Source organism: Capsicum annuum, chromosome 1 (assembly GCF_002878395.1).
Source record: "Capsicum annuum cultivar UCD-10X-F1 chromosome 1, UCD10Xv1.1, whole genome shotgun sequence".
Lineage (NCBI taxonomy): Eukaryota > Viridiplantae > Streptophyta > Magnoliopsida > Solanales > Solanaceae > Capsicum > Capsicum annuum.
The window spans coordinates 181551954-181575339 of NC_061111.1; the positions used below are offsets into that span (position 1 = coordinate 181551954).

General features: G+C 36.9%; 2 protein-coding genes across 4 annotated transcripts; one reads left to right on the plus strand and one right to left on the minus strand.

Moving 5' to 3' along the window:
* The first annotated feature begins 6573 nt into the window (after positions 1-6573).
* Positions 6574-13713, plus strand: LOC107842538. Of its 3 annotated transcripts, none has more exons than XM_016686444.2 (9): positions 6574-6780; positions 6874-6976; positions 8988-9371; positions 10242-10368; positions 10844-11138; positions 11466-11538; positions 12703-12793; positions 12869-12948; positions 13229-13713. In XM_016686444.2, the coding sequence occupies exons 2-9, from the start codon at positions 6890-6892 to the stop codon at positions 13361-13363; spliced, it is 1272 nt and encodes a 423-aa protein (XP_016541930.1). In that variant the 5' UTR covers positions 6574-6780; positions 6874-6889; the 3' UTR covers positions 13364-13713. The 3 variants fall into 3 exon arrangements, with proteins under 3 accessions (XP_016541930.1, XP_016541938.1, XP_016541946.1); XM_016686452.2 differs by having other exon boundaries at positions 6586-6771; XM_016686460.2 differs by having other exon boundaries at positions 6588-6780; positions 10898-11138.
* Positions 13714-14107: 394 nt separating this feature from the next.
* On the minus strand, positions 14108-20832 carry LOC107842556. Its single transcript, XM_016686466.2, has 9 exons — positions 20573-20832; positions 20220-20341; positions 19075-19563; positions 16139-18417; positions 15789-16058; positions 15638-15718; positions 14737-14848; positions 14575-14641; positions 14108-14388 (listed from the first exon to the last, which is right to left on the minus strand). Exons 2-9 carry the CDS (start codon positions 20329-20331, stop codon positions 14292-14294), a joined length of 3507 nt encoding a protein of 1168 aa, XP_016541952.2. The 5' UTR covers positions 20332-20341; positions 20573-20832; the 3' UTR covers positions 14108-14291.
* Positions 20833-23386: the final 2554 nt, after the last annotated feature.

The following is a 23386-nucleotide window of genomic DNA, read 5'->3' on the forward strand; positions in this document are numbered from 1 at the left end:
GTGAATCAGTGTATCATTTCGTTGAAGAATTGTATCCTTCTGAAGCATCAGTTTGAAACAGTACAACTTTTCTGAAGCATTAGTTCAGATCGAACATTGCATCTGTTACTGTTACTGCATGCATATAAATAGAGTATTAAACACACAAAAAAAATTTCCTGCGTTTTTGTCATTGATCAGATTTCATCAAATAAAGTTTGTCCAAAAAATAGATCTTATCGATCGATCATTTTCCAAATTCAAATCCAAATCCGAGCCGAGCGAGCGACGACGACGGCATAAGTCATCTCTTATTTCTTGTCTCACTTACCATGTAGAGTAAGTGTTCTTGATTATAAACACTTTCAAGTTCTCTTCCTCCATCAATGTGAGAGAAAGAGTAAACTTTCTAATTTGGGAGTACACTTTCCATTTTAGTGTCTCCTTCCCTCCACCATTTTACTCTCCATTTTTCTATTCACACTTCTTTCATATACTATGAACCCAACAATCCCCCACATGAATGGGGATGGCTATTTTTTGTAAAATTTTTACGGACAAGTATGTGATCATCAAGCGAAGACTGATTGCATCTGGATGAGTGGGTTTCCCTTTGAACTTTCCCTAGTGAACATGCATCAGATGCACTCGGTCAATCGGTAGATTTGATATCTTTGAACCGTCGAGCTTTAATGTACACCTAGATAATACATGTCACACCACCAGCCTTTTAACATTTATGGTTCTCACGATTTTGTTCTTTTCATCCATGAACACGTTCCGGTTTTATGAGAGCTTAGAGAATAGGCTTTACTAACATTCTCCTTGAAGCGACTTCCACTTCGCCATCACATAGGTGTTTTTTAAACGTTCAATCCTATAGATTAAACTATTTGGTCAAATCTGCTAAATTTAGATAATCATTAAAAGACTTTTCACCTTAAGTCTTATCCTTGTTTACTATACATTGTCTACATTATGAGAATGATTTGGGTAATTAACAATGTTGAACCTATCAGATACAACTTTGTTTGATCTCCTTGAACCTAGCTCTTGGAATCTCCAGTCTGCTAGGTAGAGTTACCGCCATGCTGACTTGTCCTAGGCCTTAAACCCATTTCCTTGGATGTCTTTTCCACTCCTTCTCTAGATAGACCTTTTATAAGTGGATCCGACACATTATCCTTTGACTTTACATAGTCAACTGTGATAATTCTACGAGAGAGAAGTTCCCTAACGATATTATGTCTCCATTGTATGTGACGAGATTTATCATTGTACATCATGCTCCTGCCCTACCTATAGCCGCTTGGCTATCACAGTTTATACATACTTGTGCCATTGGCTTGGACCAATACGAAATATCTTCCAAGAAATTCCAGAGCCATTCTGTTTCTTCACCGGCTTTATCCAATGCGATAAATTCAGATTCCATTGTAGAGCGAGCAATACAAGTCAGTTTGGATGATTTTCAAGAGACTGCTCCTCTACCGATAGTAAATACATATTCACTTGTGGATTTTACTTCGTTCAATCCGATGATCCAATTTGCATCACTATATCCTTCAAGTACCGCAGGATATTTATTATAATACGCAGCATAATCTTGAGTGTATTTAAGATACCCCAAAACTCTTTTCAATGCCATCCAATGAGTTTTGTTGGGATTACTCATGTACCGACTCAATTTACTAATAGCGCATGTTATGTCTAGTCATGTACAGTTCATTATATACATTAAATATCTCAATACTCTTGCGTACTCCAATTGTGAGTCACTTTCACCTTCATTCTTTCGAAGTGCAAAACTCGCATCTAATGGAGTCTTGGCAATACCAAATTCCATATACTTAAATTTTCAAGTACCTTTTCGATATAATAAGACTGTGACAACGCCAACCCTTGTGGAGTTCTATGGATTCTTATACCTAAGATCACATCCGCAACTCCAAGGTTTTTCATATCAAACTTGCTCTCGAGCATTCATTTTGTTACATTTATGTCAGAAATGTCTCTACTGATGATTAACATATCATCCACATATAAACAAACAATGACTTGATGATTTGGAGTGTCTTTAATATAAACACATTTATAACATTCATTTATTTTGAATCCGCTTGCCAACATGGTTTGGTTAAACTTCGCATGCCATTTTTTAGGTGCTTGCTTTAGTCCATACAATGACTTAATAAGTTTACACACCTTGTTTTCCTTTCCTGGAACCACAAAACCCTCAGGTTGTTCCATGTATATTTCTTCCTTCAATTCTACATTTAGGAAAACGGTTTTCACATCCATTTGATGGATTTCAAGACCATATACCGCAGCCAAGGAAATTAACATTCGAATCGATGTTATCCTTGTTACTGGCGAGTATATATCAAAGTAATCAAGGCCTTCTTTTTGTTTGAAGCCTTTTACTACAAGTCTTGCCTTGTATTTGTCAATAATGTCATCTGCTTTTATTTTTCTTTTGAAGATCTATTTAGAACCTAAAAGTCTATTTTCGGGAGGAAGATCAACCAATTCCCATGTATGGTTGCTTAAGATTGAATCAATCTCACTATTGACTGCCTTTTTCCAAAAGGATGAGTCTGACGACGACATTGTTTCTTTAAACGTTTGAGGCTCATTTTCTAAGAGAAATGTTACAAAATCCAATCCAAATGAAGTTGACGTTCTTTGACGTGTACTACATCTTGGATTTTCTTCATTATGTACATTCTCACTTGGTTTATCTCGAGGTCGTTTAGATCCTCCACTAGACTATTCATGTCTAAGTTTATACGGGTAAATATTTTCAAAGAATTCAGCATTATCTGATTCAATTACCGTATTTTTATTTATATCCGAATGTTTGGATTTATGAACCAAAAATCGACATGCTTTACTACTTTTAGCATATCCTATGAACACGCAATCCACCGTCTTAGGTCCTATCTTAACCCCTTTTAGGCACAGGAACTTGGACCTTTGCTAGACACCCCCACACTTTGAAATATTTCAAGTTGGATTTTCTTTCTTTCCATTTTTCATAAGGAATTAATTGTGTCTTACTATGGGGAACTCTATTGAGTATACGGTTGGCCGTAAGGATAGCCTCCCCTCACAAGTTTTGCGGTAAACCAGAACTTATAAGTAAGGCATTCATCATTTCCTTCAAAGTTTGATTTTTCCTTTCCGCAATTCCATTAGATTAAGGTGAATAGGGGTCGTAGTTTGATGGATGATTCCATTCTCTACAAATATTTGCGCAAAGGGAGATTCATATTCTCCGCCCCTATCACTTCTTATCATTTTAATCTTCTTGTCTAACTGATTTTCAACATCAATTTTATATTGCCTAAACGCATCTATTGCTTCATCCTTACTATTTAGCAAGTAGATATAACAGTATCTAGTGCAATCGCCAATAAAAGTTATGAATTACTTTTTCCCACCACGTGATGGTGTTGACTTCATATCACAAATATCAGTGTGTACTAAGTCTAAAGGATTGGAATTCCTTTCAACGGACTTATAAGGATGTTTTGCATACTTTGATTCTACACACGTTTGACACTTTGATTTATTGCACTCAAACTTTGGCAAAACTTCTAAGTTAATCAGTTTTCGTAATGTTTTGTAATTAACATGGCCTAAACGTTCATGCCATAAATCATAAGACTCAAGCAAATAAGAAGAATTTGAACTTTTATTTATTTCAACATTCATTACATTCATCTTATAAAGGCCCTCAGTGAGATAGTCTTTTCCTACATACATTTCTCCTTTGTTAATTACAATTTTTCCAGAAACGGTTACACATTTGAATCCGTTCTTGTCTAGAAGTGGAACAGAAATTAAATTCCTACGTAACTCAGGAACATACAAGACATTGTTAAGTGTCAAGACCTTTTTTGAAGTCATTTTCAAGCATATTTTTCCTGTTTCTTCTACCTTAGTAGTAGCGGAGTTAGCCATTAGATTATTTCTTATACTTGAGCCGGAGCGAATGACGAAAAAAACTCTTTGTTAGCACATACATGGCGGGTGGCACCAGAATCTATCCACCATTCGCGAGGATTTCCCACCAAGTTGTATTCTGAGAACCTAGCACACAAATCATCGCATTCTTTGTTGGATTCAATCATATTTGCTTGATCCTTTTTCTTGCCTTTCTTTGGGGCACGACAATCCGTGGACTTGTGGCCAATCTTGCTACAATTGAAGCATTTTCCCTTGAATTTCTTCTTGGGTTGATAGCTTCCTTGTTCAGCTTTCTTCCTTTTCTTAGAATTGTTTTGGTCATCTTCTACAATATGTGCTCCATTAATTGTAAAATTTCTTTTTGACCTTCTCTGGGCAGCCTTATTATCTTCTTCAATATGTAATCGGACAATAAGAGCTTCGACAGTCATCTCCTTGCACTTGTGCTTCAAGTAGTTTTTGAAGTCTTTCCACAGAGGTGGTAGCTTCTCAACTATCGCTGCTACTTAAAATGCATCATTCACAATCAAACCTACAAAATAGTTTATGTGAGTATTAAGAACATTTTTAATTTGTTCAACTAAGGTATTTTTCAAAGATATACCTTCTGCTAGGAGATCATGTATGATGACTTGCAATTCCTGCACTTGAGAGACAACCGATTTGCTATCTATCATTTTAAAGTCCAGGAACCGTGCAACAAGGAATTTCTTAATTCCCGCATCCTCTGTTTTATATTTTCATTCAAGTGCCCCCCACAATTCCTTCGATTTCTTAGTTCCACTATAAACATTGTAGAGGTCGTCCTAGAGACCACTCAGAATATAATTCCTGCAAAGGAAGTTTGAATGTTTCCAAGCTTCTATAATTACGAAACGCTCTTTGTCCAAGGTTCCCTCGGACACCTCAGGAGCGTCTTCGCTAGTGAACCATTCCAGACACAAAGTGGTGAGGTAAAAGAACATCTTTTGCTGCCATCGCTTAAAGTCAATGGCCGCAAATTTTTCGGGCTTCTCCGCCGGTGCCATTGTAGGCGGAGTATTTGTGCGACTTGATGTGGCAATATTAGTTGCCCCTACAAACGTTGTCGCATCTTGCATTTGACTTTCGCTTGTCATTTTTCCTGTCACCACAAGACAGAAAATTTTAGTATTTTTAGAATACTACTTATAAAGTTAAATAACTTTTAAACTTTTCTTCTTGTTTCTAGTTAACGATGAAGTTTTTATAACTTCAAATCGCCAACCGAGTGAACTTTAACTTGTGATGAAGATTTATGTCTTCTAATCACTAGTTAAATTCAAGCGGAGTAGAAAGCTTAAAGCTTTAATCTCCAAAAATAAGTAATACAGATTCTGTAAATTTATTTCCTTAAGATTGTTATTTTCCTTCTACGGGTACAAGAATCTGTATACTAGAAATAACCACTTCAACTAGTTCAAGTTTATAAACCAAGAACACAGTGAAGTGCAGAAAATACCCTCAACACAAGATCAAAGTGATCTTTCCAAGAGGTGTATTTTATTTTTTAGAAATAAAGATGAAACAAAAATGGTCAAGTCATCCGAATTCACGGAGTTTCCTTAAGGAAATAATTCCCCTCACTGTACCCGAGGTTGTGGAATTTTTCCTCCCAGGATAAAATGGTCAAACAGACCAACTGTAGCGGTACCTCAAACAATTGGAATATCTTCGAACTCACTGAACGTTTTGAGTGATCACAGAGAATATTTTAAAGTCAAGAAGAGTGTTTTTTTCTGTAATTTTCGTATCAAAACCTGTGGATGAAAGCAGGTTTATATAGCCACAAGATGCCTCTTCTGAAAAGTGGCAATGATTCATTTAAAAGGTGTAACCTTTTCTGAAAATTCATGTCCATTCGTCCAAACAGTGTGTTTGTTCCAAACAGGCATGCAATTTCGTGAATCAGTGTGTCATTTCGTTGAAGAATTGCATCCTTTTGAAGCATCAGTTCGAAACAGTGCAACTTTTCTGAATGTTACTGTTACTGCATGCATATAAATGGAGTATATCAGATTTTGTCAAATAAAGTTTGTCCAAAAAGATAGATCCCATCGATCGATCATTTTTCCAAATCCAAATTCGAGCCGAGCGAGCGACGACGACGGCATGAGGCATCTCTTATTTCTTGCCTCACTTACCACGTAAAGTAAGTGTTCTTGATTATAAACACTTCCAGGTTCTCTTCTTCCACCAATGTGGGAGAAAGAGTAAATTTTCTAATTTGGGAGTACACTTTTCATTTTAGTGTCTCCTTTCCTCCACCATTTTCCATTCACACTTTTTTCATATACTATGAACCCAACATTTTTGGCTATGCCTTGCTCCGAACGAGCCTCAAGACGAACATTTTAGAACATTATTAGTAATACACACCTCAATCTTAAATTCTCAATACATAATAAAATATATAGCTAATATAAGTATTGATTATACATATATTTAAAAAGTATATCAAACAAAATACTAATAATATATAAAATTAATACATGCATTTTTTCCTCTAGTATAATATGCTAAACTAGCGCTAAATTTAAAAAGTCATGATGTATTCCATGACTCTATTACTAGGAAACAAGATAATCTAATACAGGTCAGATTGTTAATGACATAAAATTTTGTGGATATATGGAGTATACATACTTGGGATAGTGGTGTGGGCCAGGAGGCACAACAAACAATCATGTATGCTTCTCGTTATATTCCACAATAACAATCACAGTCTCAATCCAATTCTCCTCAGTTTCATTTGGGGTTCTTCCTAAATCTCCATACAACAAATCTCTAGTCCTTAATCCTGTATGTGAAGTAAGTTAGCCAATATTTATGTATTCTTGAAATTTTTTTACTTGGCTATCTCTTTTGTTTGATATTTTGCTATTGGCTTTTGTGCTTTTTAAGGTAGTAATTATAAAGAATGGAGACACCTAGTAGAGGAACAGAAGCAGCACCCATCCCATTTTCAGATAATGTTCCTCCTCCTGCTTCTCCTAGGACATCACAGGTAGTACACTGTACTATGTACTGCTCAATATAAAGATTCCATCTTTTTGAGATATCTAGATTCATATCTTGCCATTTCGCCTAAAAGCTTTTTCCTTTAATCAGTTATTCATCATAGAAGAGTGTGTGTGCTTTATACATGTAGTCCCTCTCTCCCAAATTGTTTGACTATCTTTTTTAATAAAATTTGCTTATTTTTAATTATAAAATGTTGTGATTTGAAGCACAGTGCTACTAACACTTAAGCATTTCCCAAATATGTAATGTTTTAAATAAAAGAATTATTAAGGGATAGATATCCCAATTTTGACTCTTCCTGTCTCAAAATATTGTGCTGAATTTTATGGTGCTTGTCTAAAGCTTTAGAAAGTGCAGTTCTTTTTGTGAGGTGGCTCCTTCCTCATTTTATTTAGATATCTCAGTTTATTTAGGTGTCTTCCAGTGTATAAAATATGTCCAATTTAATTTATTTTTGGGATGATAATTTGATTCTGATTAGAGTTCTTAGCTTTCACGCACCTCAGCTAATTCTACGGGATACCTGCCACCTCCCAGCAACAGGTGCTAGGTAACTCTGTCCACCAAGGCTAGGACAGGACAGTTGGGAAGAAATCACCCGGTGTTCTTGTCTCTGTTGGGATTTGAACCTGAGACTTCATGGTTGTCAATCCATGTGATTGACCAGTAGGCCACAACCTTGGGTGCAACATTTGATGTATACTTTTTGCTAGAGAAATCTTTAGTGACAAGAAGAGATATTGTAGTACGTAAGACCTTTAAGAGGAATTTTTTATGCTAGGAAGATAAATGGTGTGAGTATCCATGCTCGATTCCTTTTTCAAGTACTAAGGGTGTTTAGTATTCATTTCTTCTTTTACCATTATAAGATATTTGGATGGATAGTTCTATTCTCCGCCTATGGGACTATACTGGGTTGTTTGTTGTTGTTGTTGTTGATAGTTCTGCTCTAATGGTCCATGATAGACATAATAGACATTTACTTCATAGTAAGTTGACTTTTAAGTATTGTAGTGTTTTATGTAAATTTCCAATAATTAAAAGAAATGGCAAAGTATTTCCTCTGTGAACACAGTTGGCCTTGCTGTCCCAAGATTGTCTTGCTTTCCCCCAACCAAATGGATCATATTTGGGATTCCGCAGAACTGTTATGGCTGCTACATTACAAAAGCCATATAGTTTGGGTACTATGAGGTGTTGAGTGACACTTTGAAATGTTATATTATTTTCAAGTTTTATCTTTTTATAAAAATTTTTGAAAATATTTACCAAGAATAATGTTTATACATCACATGAGGAATGTAGGATATTAGTCTCATTTACAGTGTTTAATATAACTCAATCCTACACTCACAACTATCACCAAGCATCAGAAACTTCTAGTAGCACTACATGAATGCCTAGGATAGACTCAACTCATCATGAAAATCATTTGAAAAAGTTTTTGCAGGAAAATGAAAATGATGTACATTTGGCCAACTGAAGCCTCTAATCATGTAGATAATAACTGTTAGAGTTTTTGACCCGAATTTTGTTGATCCGGTCCTGAAAAGTTCGCGGTGCGACCCATGTATGGACCTGTATGTTTTTGGGCTTAGGACTTATTTGTACGCACATATTATATAAGTGCATTTAGTGAGTCGTTTCGGACGTAGCATAAAAACACATCATTGAGACTTTCGTCTCCTTATTGTACTCCTCTCCATTATAGTGAAAATCCTCCTTCTCTGCCCGTGGTTTTTCCCACAAGGGTTTCCATGTACATCTGTGTGTCTTCTTCTTGTTTTCTTTTGCTTTGTAGTATTGCTTATTTTGCCCGAATATAACAATAACATTAGGTATTTTTTGTTTCCACCTGTCTTTCTGAAAGTTATAATAAGCAATGTTAATCAAATGGTAGAAAAGTTAACAAGTGTGCAGTTAAATTAAGTTAGAAGATCTGGCGTAATATTACCAGATGTAACAAGAAATTCTTATATTTTGGGTACATGCAGGCTGATTTACAGAGAAGGGAATCCTCGAATATGGTTTCCGGCTTGGGCCCAAACATGAAACGAGCAGATCTTTCCCTCCAAATACCTCCAAGACATGCAGGTTTTGGAAGTGGCAGAAAGTATTCACCCCGTTCACCAGGTCCAACAGGAGGTTTTCTTCGGGCTTTAAGCTTTAAAAAGAAAGCTGCTTCATCTGATGGTGAGAGAAGTTCTCTCCTCAGTTCAGATCGTAAGGTAGTTCCAGGAAGCCCTCTTCCAGTAAACTTCTTCTCCTCCAATTGGCAAAAATGTACCTCTCTACCTGTTACCCCTGCTTCAAATACATCTCCATCAGTTTCCACGCCTATTTCTGCGAGGACACATGGTGAACAACAAAGGTCACATGTGAGTTCCTTTTGTTTCATTAACCATTATGCACTTTCAATAGTTTCTGGAAAGTCCAACTTCATCAAACACTCAGAAGGTGGTATGTGTAGACACACCATTAATACTCTCATTTATGTAAATTTGTTTGTCTGTGCACAGAGTTTAAGGAGAGATTATTCAAACTTATGATCTTAAACAACCATGACATTTTTGTGGCTATAAAATTATGCCATTTAGGGTTAAATGAGAAGTTTAAAGTTAAACTGTTTTTAAATATAAAAATGGGTCATTCCTTTTAAACAAACTAAAAAGGAAAGAATGTCAAATAAAATGGAATAGAGGGAGTAAATTTATACTGTACTAACTATACGATGCAACAATTTAGACTGTATCCTCAATGTTCTTGCACTTGATTTCACCAATCAATCTCCTGTTCACACAATTAAAAAATAGAATCAAGTCTAACTTGAATTATGATATAATATTTTTTTTGATATATCTGGTCTGACGAACTTCAACAGATAATCCAATGTATATACAACATGCCATTCAAGTTAATCGGTCGATGCTTGCCTTAGTCATACTTTGCCATAGACAATAAGACGGGGATTTATGCCACAGAAAAGAACTAAATTTGGAAGCCGACCTCATTCTGCTGTATGTTCAATTATCTAATGGCCTATAAGATCTCTTGTCATTATAAATGTCTATCAATTGAAAAGGATTGCAATCTAGACATTATCCTCTTTCCTTCTGCTTACGGCACCTGCTATGGGTTATGAGGCCATAAACATATAAGAGGTTTCCTAAGTAGCTTTTACATCCAATGGCTTCTCTACTTTCCAGGTACAACTAACACATTTACACAACGTGTACTTTTTCTTGCAGTCGTCGCGGATTGGGGCATCTCAAGCTAGTATTTCAAGGTCGCTTTCTGTGCCTGGGAGAAATTTTGTCATTGTTAGATCGATGTCCTTTGCTACCCATGAAAAGCATGTTCCAGATACTGGAGATGGTAAGTAATATGTGTTTAAGTTGCGCGTGAGTAATCAAAGAATGTTTCATGTTTGATCAAGTCAAACTAATTATGAAGCTGTATCATATCAATTTTCTCCATATTCTACTGGAAATCTGGATCGGCCGGAACTCGCAAATGTTTAATAAAGGCTTCCAAGTAAAATTTCTGGCAGTTAAGATTTTAATAATGTAAAGTAAACATTTCTTTTACGGACGAACGTATTACACTTAAATCCAACTATAGCCTTTTCTGTTTTATAAAATGATTTCTTTTGAAAATGATTAATGAGTTCCACACACCTGAATCATTATTCTTCTCCTGACTCAACGGTAAAGTATTTCAAAGCTTTTACTGACTTCTACCTCCTGTTGTATTAAAAAAACTGTAATCAGAAGCTGTTGGAAGTGTTATGATTAATATTTGACTTTTCCTCTGCTCCAACTGGTCAAAAATTGATTAAAATGAACAAAAGAAATTACTCCTGCTCCTGAGAATGAGGATCGTGAAATCCCTGAAGAGGAAGCAGTTTGTAGGATCTGTCTGGAGGCATGTGATGAAGGCAGTACTTTCCAGATGGAGTGCAGCTGCAAAGGTGACCTTAGACTTGTTCACGAGGAATGTGCAATCAAGTGGTTTAGCATGAAAGGGAACAAAATTTGTGATGTTTGTCGACAGGAAGTTTCTAATTTACCTGTGACTTTGTTGCGAATCCCTAGTACTAATCAACAAGATAACAGACCGGAGCACAACAATTCTCGAAGAATAAGGTGAACATCACATGGAAAACATTTCTTTCACAGAGCTTTAATGACATATTCTGAACTTTTCTTAGTTTTTGCATTGATTTACACATTCGCCATGTGAGATTTGAAGAAGTTCTATCTCCAGTTTCCCTTTGATTTTTAGAGCTACTGCTTCAACGACTGTCTTTATTTGATATTACAAAGTAAAGCAAATCCTTAGTTATATCTACTGGGAAGAAGCGCTAGATACTGGATGATGGAGCAGCATCCCGCACAATGTTGTTGAACTAATTTCTCAGTTACTGTATTTGTTTTTGGGTCTATTCAAAATTGAAAATTTTGCCATTGCAGTGCTTGGCAGGACTTTGTGGTGCTTGTTTTGATCAGCACAGTGTGCTATTTCTTCTTCCTTGAACAGTTATTGGTGAGTTTTTTTTAAAGCTTTTGGATAGCATTTTAAAAATGACATTAGCTTGAGATTTCATCCTTGAGAATACACTTACCAATGTTACAATTTAGTGGTTACTTGTGTTGAAGTCAATAACATGAAACATTTTCTTTTTCTTTCCATTTTTTTGGGAGGGGGAGGAGTGGAGGGAACCTGCTCCCCCTTAGTTCTGATGCTGCATATGCATGCACTCGCAGACAACCTAAAGGGCAGAAAATAAAGACTTGCTATCTATAACCTGTAGGAGTGAAAACTGATTAAATAAAATCTGAATTCAGAGTTTGAAATTTATAAGAAGTCTAAGTAAGTGGAGAATCAGTTAAGGCCCTTCTTAGATGATTGCACTATATGAGCACTCATATTCGCAAAAATGAAGATGAATGAACAAGTGAGAGATACCCTAGTCGTACGGTATCCTCCATCTCCAACCATGAGGTTGGGGCTTCAAGTTCCACTGGAGCAAAGTGGGTAAGCCTTTAATATAATATTTCATTAGAGTTTAAACTACTTAACATACTGAAATTGAGCACAATTTTCTGTTGCACTCTTTCATTTGGTTATTTGCCTAAAAGTTCACCGTGCTTGGGAAGCAGAAAGAGGTCCAAAAATTTTATGAAACAGTAATTTGAAGAATTGATTACTTATCCCATAAACGCATTTGTGTATGAGCGTGCTGTCAGCTGCATTTTGATGTCAGCAGCACTAATGGTCTTTAATGCATATCCGTCAGCTTTTACATATTTTTCCAACACTAAAAGTAGAAAAGCGGAATCGCACCCAAGGGTGTGGCCTAGTGGTTAATGAAGTGGGTTGAGAGCCTCAGGTCTCAGTTCAAATCCCAGCTGAGACAAAAAGCCACTAGGTGATTCTTCCCATCTGTCCTAACCTTGGTGGACTGAGTTACCTGGTACCTGATGCTGGTGAGAGGTGGCAGGTATCCCATGGATTTAGTCGAGGTACGTGAAAGCTGGCCCGGACACCATGGTTATCAAAGCAAAAAAGTAGAAAAGTGGAATCTGATGACATTAACTACCTGGAATGCTGTCTTTTTATTTACTTTTTGTAGAATCACATTTCATATTTTATGTCCGCCTCTTAAAGGTTTTCTTGGATAATGCTAAGATATCCTGTTTCTTGAAGGTTCATGACATGAAAACTCAGGCTCTTGTGATTGCTGCTCCATTTGCATTTACACTCGGTCTTTTGGCATCTATTTTTGCTGTCATCCTAGGTGTGTATGAGCCCTCTAAGTTTTATTTAGTAATACTAGCCGACTTGCATCATAGTATTTTCATTTGAAATGCAGCTATTAAAGAGTACATATGGACGTATGCCGCTTTAGAGTTTGCCCTTGTTGCTATTACTCTACATGTTTTCTACTCTATGGTAAGATGCACTCTCTATTATGCAGTTGATATTTGATAACTCTGTGATATTTTCTAGTCTGTCCATTTAAGATCCTGTGTCTTTTTTAACCATCGAATATTTCTAGAGAAAAAACTCTTTAAGACCATTGTGATCCTTTTGGAAAGATGCAACCAGATTCACAACTCATGCACCCCACCCCAACCAAAACCAATTGTTTCTAAGAAAATGTGCGCACACACACATTAGTGTTGGCAGATAAGAAGTAGGACTAATGCCCAGAAATCTTGTCTTTTGGCAGCTTCAATTGCAGGCAGTCTATTCAATAATGATAGCTTCAGTTTTGGGTTTTGGTGCTTCTATGAGTCTCAACGCAATGTACATCTGGTACTACTCTTGGCGAGTCCAAATTTCCGAAAATTCTAACCCTGCATGACATGAGTATAACAGAGAAATGATGAAGCTTGTATAGGAGATGGTGAATGTTAAACCCCGACCCCACAACCCGCATAGATTTATTTTCCTTGTACTATTTTGTCTTATTTCTTTTCCTCGTGATCTTATGCGATGACGTGGTTGATACCTCAAACAGTCTGGCAGTCAAATGTGTATACCAACATAGTTACAGTAGCTATTGTTGTCTTCTTTCTATGTCCGGTGATAGGGAAAATAGTAGTTCATGTAAGTCTGGGACATGGCCATTACCAAATTCTGATGCATTGGTTTTGTGCCGAGATGTTGATTTCCGTTATTGTCTTAGTAGGTTTTAATCTGTTTTTATTTCCAGTTGCTGCAAGTCATGTTTCTGGTTTTTAAAAGAAAGGAGATCATTTGTGATTTCATTATGCCCAACTTGGATATTCATTAGTTAGATTTATTAAATAATCTTTAAAAGCAAACAAATGAAAAATTGTTGAGTTGGACGTATTAAATCTGATTCATTATTTAGCTCAAATTGACCCAATCACTTTGGTCCTAACAAAACCTATACAAAAGTATGACTTCTCAGTAATTGATCTAATTCATTGGAGTCTACTCGATTAGTCCTAATCTGCCCATTTGTCACCCTATTTTGGATAGCTTGTAAAGCTGGACATTGCTGGAGCAAACTGAATATATCCTAAGAACCAAACTAGTTATCCAATGGCATTTGAACAAAAGTGGATGAAAGATCAGCATCTGACGAGAATTCTCTTTTGGATGCTTCATTATTAGTCTGATTTCTGAAAGTTCAAAATCCACAGAACCGGGAAAAAACAATTCTAGAGAAGACTCGATCACTATACATTAAAAACAAACTACATTTACAGATACCTACACTTTAATACACATGCCCCTTACACTCTTTAAGTGGCAACTAAGCCTCATTTGCATTTTGTAATAGCAAGGTATTGATTGTTATTTTTCTTCACCCATACTGTTGAACGGGTTCTCTTAACATGATCTGTGAAGAGACGATACCTGCAATAAAAATATGGCTGGTTAGAAAAGAGACTAGTAATCTTCATATCAGCAACTACAACATTTTGATCTTATGCTGATGGTGATCAGATCTTAAAATGAACCATCCATACATTCACACCCCAAAACATTAGGACTTCTCATTAGTATCATAAGAAGTCGATGCTGTTGAAATTAAGAAACCACCTGTCAAACTCTAGTCTCTGAGTGACTATCCCGTTCAGCAGGAGTTCCGAACTATACACTGTTGCTCCTGTAAATGTAACGAGGGATTTGCATGATTATTCAAATTTAATACTATTAACTTCTTATTTATTAGTAGACAAAGCAAAAGAATAAGAAATTCACCTTTCTCAAGAAAGGGGATGCAAACTTTATGGTCTTCTTCACACGATAAAACTAGAAGATTGTCGGGAATAACTTCCTCTTTCATAGCAGATCTACAAAGTCGTTCAACTGCCTGAAAAACATTTCGAACACGTCTTGACAAGCAGGAAAAATCATCAATCAAATAAAAACAAATTATGGAGAGGTCTGCCTGCAAAAATACAGATTGATTATGAATTCTTACATGGACGATGTGATAACAGTAAACACAAGACATTCTAGCAAACACTAACTTCAGTTTATAGGATGCCCAAAATATTTGGTGTACTTATACAAATAGCCATACAGTAAGAGTTCAAGAATTTAAATCCATCCAACTTTAGTTTGGATTATACTCCAAACCATTTATTTTCCCCATCAAAGAAACTTTCAACAAAATTGGTCACAGATATTTGCTTCAGCTGCTTCAAGACAAACTAACAATTTTTTTATCCAAAAAGTCCAACTAATGATCTTTGACACGTGGACATTTATCACCCTACCATGCACAGCACATCTAGCACACCTCACATATATATGATATTCAACATATTTATAAAAGTTGGTCCTGATCTATCATAACTAATGTTGCATTTAGAGTAGAATCCTAGTCTATACTCTATCATATCCTCCTGACCATTCTAATAAAGATTAGTTCTATGTCAGGTATCACAAAGGTACAAATGTAAGAGAACATAGACTGAACATTTTAATCGCTTGCTTTGGACATGACCGACTTTTTTTTCTTTCAAAGAGGAACTCAGTGTGCCACCAAATTCCATCAGCAAGATGATTCAGGTCAGTGGATAGAGTATAATCTATGTCTTGTTATGACTGAATCATGGAGTGAAATAAATGAGTGGTAAAGAGTAGAGGTACTCACCAAACCATTAACTGCCTTCACCAAACTTGCCAATATTTCTTTACCAGGTTTGGTGTTCGGAGTGATAAAAACTTTATATCCCTGAAAAAAATACAATGAGAAAAGGAGCAATACAGCTGCATCTAATACCCACCAAAAACTGCATCTTTACCTGTAAAATGGGATGCTGGCATGCTCGTGCTAATGAAATTGGCATGCTGAAGCCGAACTCCTTTTCTTTTTTTGCATCTCTCAGTATATTATTTTTCTCATCAATAAGACAATTCGCTTGTCCACAACTCTCAAGCCATAGATGTGTAACCACAGGTTTTCCTACAGCAATAGCTTCTAGCATGTTTCTTGTGCGAACAAATTCATCAGCCACAAAATGAGTGGCATCAGACATTGATGACGCACTTGAGGCTCCTAACCGTGCTAAGATCTGGAGGAAAAGATGACAAGGTGATTCCAGTTTAAAACATAAAATTTTTGCACATACAAGGTAAGATGTATCCAAATTACCTTTTTTTGTTGTTTGATTGTATCTGCATCAAGGTGCTGACTGAACAAGACTCGAACATTAGTCATTTCTCGCCTCTTCCTGGAATCTTTCAAGGTGGAGTTTACTTGCGTTCCAGTAGTATGTAAGGAAATGATTTCTCTCATAAGAGAGGACCTTGACATATTCTTCCTGCACGATTGCTTTTGATACTCATCACCCATACATATAGGTGACACAGAATTCTTCAGAATTCTTGAATTGGTGGGAGTGGTGCATGCTGAAGCTGGCGCTTCACACTGGTCTCCTGTTGAAGATTCTGCTCGATGTGCTTCATCAACAGATTGTGTTGTCTCTACATCATCTTTCCTATTAGAATCTACTGGTGACTTATTTATAAGTGCATTTGTATTTCCATCACTAAAAGCATCATTAATGTTGGTACCCTCCGGATGCCCTTTATATGTGCCTTCATATAATAGCTTCTTCCGAGACCCTCCTCCTGAGGATGCAATACCAGAGGGAGTGCATTCAGGTGAACACTTGCTCACTTTTCTGCTGACATCAGTTGAAGTACTTGAATGATCACCTCTTAATCTTTTTGACCTTCTACAAGATTGAGTAGTGGTCTCTTGCCCCATGGTAGGCATCTTTCGATGACTTCTTTTTCCTTTGGGATGGTCAACAGCACAAAGGTCACCCCACGATGATTTCATATTTCCGAGATTTGCAGTTTGATTGGTAGCAAATGTACCATTATTTATCAAAGTTTCACAAGCATTAGTATCAGTCCCACTTCTATTAAAAGTGGCAGCTGCAGACACATGACGTTTTGGTTGACTTTCTGCCCGGTTGTGCCTAGTTCGATGAGCTACAGGTGTAAATGAGTCATGCTGCTGTTGCAAATGATAACTCTTGACAGACACAGAACCTCTGCTTTCTTTTTGTGGTCTTTCTTCTCGCCTCAATTCCTCTTCTTTTCCCCTTGAAGCATGGGATTTCGTCATATTTGGCTTGATCCTTCTTAATCCGGCTCCTTGTTCTTCACTGCCTTGCTTCTTGCTACTTCTTTGTGGCTTCACTTTTTCTCTACGGTGCTCTTCAACTAATTTGGCATCCTTCTGCACTGATAGTCTTGTAGCAGGCCGAGTGTCAGAAGGTCGTGGTTTTTTCTCGGAGTGCCTTTGCTTTGATAGACTCTCATCATCAACTCGATCTTTGCCGGAACTATCCCTCAATGTACTATCACCTTTCTTCTCATTGCTACGATCATTTTCCAGCACAGGAACTCCGAAGCATAATGTTTCCATAGCTTCAGCAGCCATTTGAGTATCTAAACCAACATTTAGCCCGTCCAGAGCATCGTCTCCATTACCATCATCAACCACTCCATCATCGCCCCCTACAGTGAATTGCTCATCAAGCTCTTCAACAAAGTTCTTTCTAGATCTGGGCATCGATGGCTTACTTCTCACTCTCGCTTTACTTGACAATAACCTTGAATCAGAACGGGGGGAACCCTTAAACTTTTTGTCATTCAACGGGTGCTTTTCCTTTTCTCCACAACTTTTAGCTCCCCGCCTTAAGGGGTCAAGTGAATCACACTTCCGAGGTTCAGTAGCAGGTATCCTGCCAAAAAGAAGTTCCTTTTTCTTCTGAAAAAACTCTCCACCCCCTTCATCTTCACGATTGTCATCCCAATCAAAAATCTCACCTTCTACATCAGCTATTCCAGCTGCTCTCCGAGCTAAATGTTTTGTCCCGCTTGCAGCAGAGACACATTTTGATTTTCCAACGGAGGACTTCCCAAAGTCAACATGTTGATCAAAATCAAAAGGATTGAGCTTAAGAAACTTATCAACAGTTTCAAGTGCATTGGCCTGAGATTCCTCTCCAGGTTCTTGAGAATCTAGATAACTTAGACCTGCCAATACATGTTCAGAGGCCAACTGAGGCAAGTCCCCTGTCTTTTGAAAACCATTCTTTCCATCTTCTGGCCCTTTAATTTCAACAAGTATCTCATCTCCAAAAAGTTTCCTTGCAGCTGAGCACCGGTTTCCATTACCTACTTCCTTCAACTGTTCGTCATACTCCTCACAAGCATTCAGCTCCTTCCTGACTTCAGATTGAGGTCCAACCACAGATGTCCCATTTTGACCTGCACCTGCCTGCTCCAGAGGATTGTCACTCTTAATAGACCGTGTACTTCCGTTTGTTCCTTTACGGCCCATGTCATGGGCAGCCAAACCAGAAGCCCTGATAGAGGCAGCACGGATTGAAGTAAACCCTCGTTGCAAAGATCCTGAAAAATATATGAATGTAAGCGCTTCAAAATTCTGAAGCAGCTTCGTATGAATACTCAAAGACATTCTGTCTTATAACAAATATGGCTAGGATATAGAAGAAGTTGGAAACAGAGAAGAAATCCATCAACCACCTAAAAGTACCAACAATGAAGAGTATATTAAGCACTTCCATGTAGTGAATAAGAGGAGAAATCTTAGATTCTACAACATAAAGCAGAGAAAGTGAAGGTCAAGCCTCTCTTTTAATAGCAAAATTATTCCTGGATAAAGCAGAAATGACCAACTCTAGTCACATAGAATAAAAACCAAAGTCAGCAATGTCATACTAACAGTGACATCAAAATGCAAGATAGTGATACACTAAAAAGAATATACAGATCCAGCAAAATGAAGAGGCCTATTTACTGTGAATTGTAAAAACTGGCTGACGCAAAATGTCTTGTCCAACTTTACACTCATTGAAGAAGATTTGGATTAATTTCTTAAATTAAGGTATGGATAAATAACAGAATTTTGCTCAAGTATAGTTCCATTTAGATCCTTCATACTTAAAAAGGGAAAAAATACAGTAATATGATAAGTTTTTAGCCTATCATGTATAGCATTGGAACTTAATCAAAATCAATTATCCCATGATTGTGAAACCAGTTCACCTGAATGATGCTTATCATTGCTCTGAACATCTGATTGTGCAATCAAACTTCTATCACTTGTGTTGGAGTTGCTGTTTTTAGGAAACTTCACATTATCAATTGAGCTGTAGCTGTGCTCCATTGAATCATCATCTGATAACTCTTGAGTATCACACAAGACCTCAGTTCTATCACTTCCTTCATTATCACTATCTAGGGCAACTTCGACATTGCAATTTCCAGAATTCTGGATGTGTTTATTCTGTAGACCATCATGATCATCAACCACTTGAGTTTCACCACCTAAATCAACTTGTTGGGTTTCACCACCAAAATCCACCAATTGTGTTTCACCACCAAAATCCACAACTTGTGTTTCACCGTCAAAATCCCCCACTTGTGTTTCATAACCATTATCCAATACTAATTGGGTCTCAAAGGCATCATTGAAGAAAGGGTGGTCATCAGCAGGATCCATATTTTGGTCATTGTACAGCTCATGATCCTCACCTTCAAATATAAAACAAAGTGTACTTTTAGGGAGAGAAAATTCCAATTTCAACTTAAAGCTTCAAGTAGTTGAGAAAAGAAGTACTCCCATACATTTGACTAACTTTGCATTTTTTTAATTTTCTGACCCCCACTACCACCAACAACACACACACTCCCTAAAAGGCATTTATATAGTGGTTTTGCTTGAAAATTCCTCTCTGAGGAATGGTATCACTGTGTTAACAGTACACTTACAGAACATAAATTTAAAAAGTAACATAACATCTCAAACTTTGCATTCAAAAGATACAACCGGTTCAAGGTATCACAAACTATCTGGTTAAAAATTCCAAGCTTTTTTCAATGAAAAAAAAAAACTTGACCACAAGTCCTCTTTTATTCTTTAGCAGTTAACTAAAACTGATTATAACAATCAACGCAAAATGAGTGAGAGCAATTTAAACAACTTAATAAACCAAAACTGTTTTTAATCAGTGTAATATTTTTCGTTAATAAAAAATCCAAACTTTTCTTTTTCCTTAACAAGCAAGAATGTCAGCTTTAAACTTAAACTCTTATACTACCATTTTACAAATAATACACATCCCCTAGTTTTCTAGGGCAAATTTTGCCCTTTACTTTATCCCAAATTAAAAAGATAAAAGAAGACTTGCCTGATAACGACTCGGATGAAATTTGAGTGTCCACTGGCTGTGTATCTTCAACACTCGAATTAACCCCTTTCGGGTAACAATTGTTCGCGTTCTTTCTACCACCGTCAACCATTTTAATTCATCTACATTAATATCACCAAAAACATTTTAAAAAAAATAATCACAATAATGTCATAATGAACAATAAAATTAACAGCAATCCGAATCGAAACCCTAATTATTTCCCATCTGAAAGGGAAAACAATTATTCCTTTAAATCACAATACTGCAATAGGATAATAACTTATTTATTTAATTAAAAAAAGGGGGGGAACTTTTTTGAGGCAAATCGAAAAATGTGCAGGAATACTAACTGCATCGAATCGAATAGAATCGGAAACGTCGGAGAAAGCCGCCGGAGATAGTGAGCGCGTAGGTGAGTGGGCGAGTGTAGGGTTAGAGTTTAGGAGGGAAAATAGGGAGATGTGCCAAAAATACCTTTTGATTTGGAGGGAAATTTCTGCCCTTTTTATATTTTCTCCACTTCCTACTGCGGAATAAAGAATTCTTTTTTTTTTTTTTTTTTTTTGGGTTTCCAAGGTTTCCCAAACTTTGGGTTTCCCAAAGTTTGTACTCCCAAATTTTTTATTTTTTATTTTTTTATAATAATGAAAGTTTCATAGAAATTAAAGGGAGCCCAGTAATACAGTTATATGTTTTCAGTTTATCAATCAGGGTTGATTTGAAACACTTGATAAGTGTGATCTATCTTATCATTAGAACTAGATCTAACACTTCTTTGAACAGTAATTTCGATCGTGTCTGTCTATAACGCGTTACGGACACACATTGGAGGAACTTCAAAAATTCTAGCTTCATCAAAAAACGTTGAGTTTGCTCCCATTTTTGCTAGTGAATCAGCCACCATATTGGCTTCCCTAAAGAAGTGGTGTATGACTGGAATCCCCAACCTTCTTAACCTGCACCTGTAATCATGAAGAATACCATCATAGATATCATGATTTTCTTTAAGTATCCTTATTATTTCTTGGGAGTCCGTGTTGATTTAAGTAGGTATTAATTGATGATTTTCAATGATTTTTAGTCCTTCATTCAAAGCAAGTAATTCCATAAGATTGTTGGTTCTAATAAGAAAGCTTTTTGAATATCCTAGCAGCCAGTCACCTTTGTGGTTTCGAATTACCCCACCAATACCCCCTTTCCAGGATTACCTAAGCAAGGCCCATCAATGTTCAACTTAAAGGTTCCGTGTTTTGGAGGGATCCAATTGATGTTGGTAGTGGTTAAGGTATGAGGGAGCCTCCTATCAGAGTATATGTGGGAGAACTCAACAGCTTGTGTATATGCGTCTTTGAAAGAAGCATTATACATTTGGCTAGTGAAGTTGTTAGTATTCCTAGTTGTCCAAATTGTCCATAAACAATAAGGAAGTATTTCCGCCCAGAGAAGAAGTTTGTCAAACTTCTGGTTTCGAACATTCTTCCAATTAGTAAGGTGGTTCAAAGAAGAAAAGTCAGTGGGCTTAAGCTTAGAGGGTTGAGTGGCTTTGGCACTGAGATCTCTCCAAAGCTGCTTAGCGTTGATACAATAAAAAAAGATATGATTTAAGTTCTCCTCTTTCCGGGGACATCTTTTACAGAATTTGCTGTTAGAGATTCCTATTTTTGAGAGATGAGAGTTGGAAGGAAGTTTGTTATGAAAGAATTTCCAAAGGAAAAACTTAATTTTATTGGGGATATGGATCTTCCAGAACCCAAACCAAGTATTGCCCCGTTGAGTATGTTTTTCCAACTGAGAAACATGATTGTAGGCACTAGCAGTAGAGAATTTCCCACTACCAGTAAGTCTCCAAAGGGAAGTGTCTATAGGCCTTTTGGTATTGGGGAAAAAAGTGTTAACAATGAGCTGCTTGGTCTCGAAGGAAAGGTTAATGGAAAGATTGTCAAAATTCCAAGATGGGTTGGTCCAGACCTCAGCAAGTTTGAGATCTTCATCATTTTTATTAAGGGGGCCTTGAATGGTATTCCTAAAGGGAGTGTTATTTGGTAGCCATCTGTCCAGCCAGAATCTAACATGATGACCATCCTTCATACTTCAGGTGCTTGCTTCAGTGCAAGTCTGCCAAGCCTTCGCTAGACTGATCCAGGTCCTAGATCCTGATGTAGGTTGAATGGTTTCAATGGATTTGTATTTGTTGGTTAAGACCCTAGTCCAAAGAGTTGTTGATGAGTAAACCTCCAAGATAGACTCATGAGCAAAGCCTTGTTCTTAAACTTAGCTTTTTGGATGCCCAAACCCCCCTCAATTTTTGGTCTAGTGACTGTATCCCAAGAAATTAAATGCAGTGTCCTCTTGTCAGAGATGGAACCCCAGATAAAGTCTCTTAGGATCTTGTCAATGGCCTTAAGAATTTGTCTAGGGAATTGAATAAATTGCATGATATGGTTGGGGATGCTTCCTAAAGAAGTCTTAGCAAGAATAGTTCTTCCTGCCATATTGAGTAATGTAGCTTTCTAGCTACTGAGCTTCTGCCTAAGATTGTCAAGAATGAAGTTGTAATCCTTACTGAGTGGCTTTTGGTGGAAAATAAGGAAACCTAGATACCTACCAAAGTCTTGTGAAGGCTTGATTTTGAGGTTTTGAGCCAGGAGCAGCCTCTCATCGTGGTTGCAATTATTAGAAAAAATGATCTTGGATTTGGAGATGTTGATCTTTTGACCTGAATGTTGACTGAAAGTGTTTAGGGTATTTATGATAGTATGACAGTTTTTTCATCAGCTCTAGCAAAAAGGGTAAGATCATCAGCAAAGAAGAGATGAGAGATTCTGGGTCCTTCCCTGTTAATAGAGATGGGAGTCCAGTTAAGAGTATCCACCTCATAATCAATCCTTCTAGAGAGTAGCTCCATTCACATGATGAAAAGGTAGGGTGAGAGCGGGTCCCCTTGCCTAATCCCTCTGTAGGCTTGAAGAAGTTAGTCCTACCCCCATTGATAAGTATGTAGATATTGGAAGTGGAGATGCAAGACATAATGAGCTTAATCATTTTGTCAGGGATATTGAAAAAGAATAGAGCTTACCTGATGAAGGACCATTCAATTCTGTCAAAAGCCTTTTCAAGATCAGTTTTTAAGATCATGTTGGCTTTTTTTCCTCTCATTTTAGCAA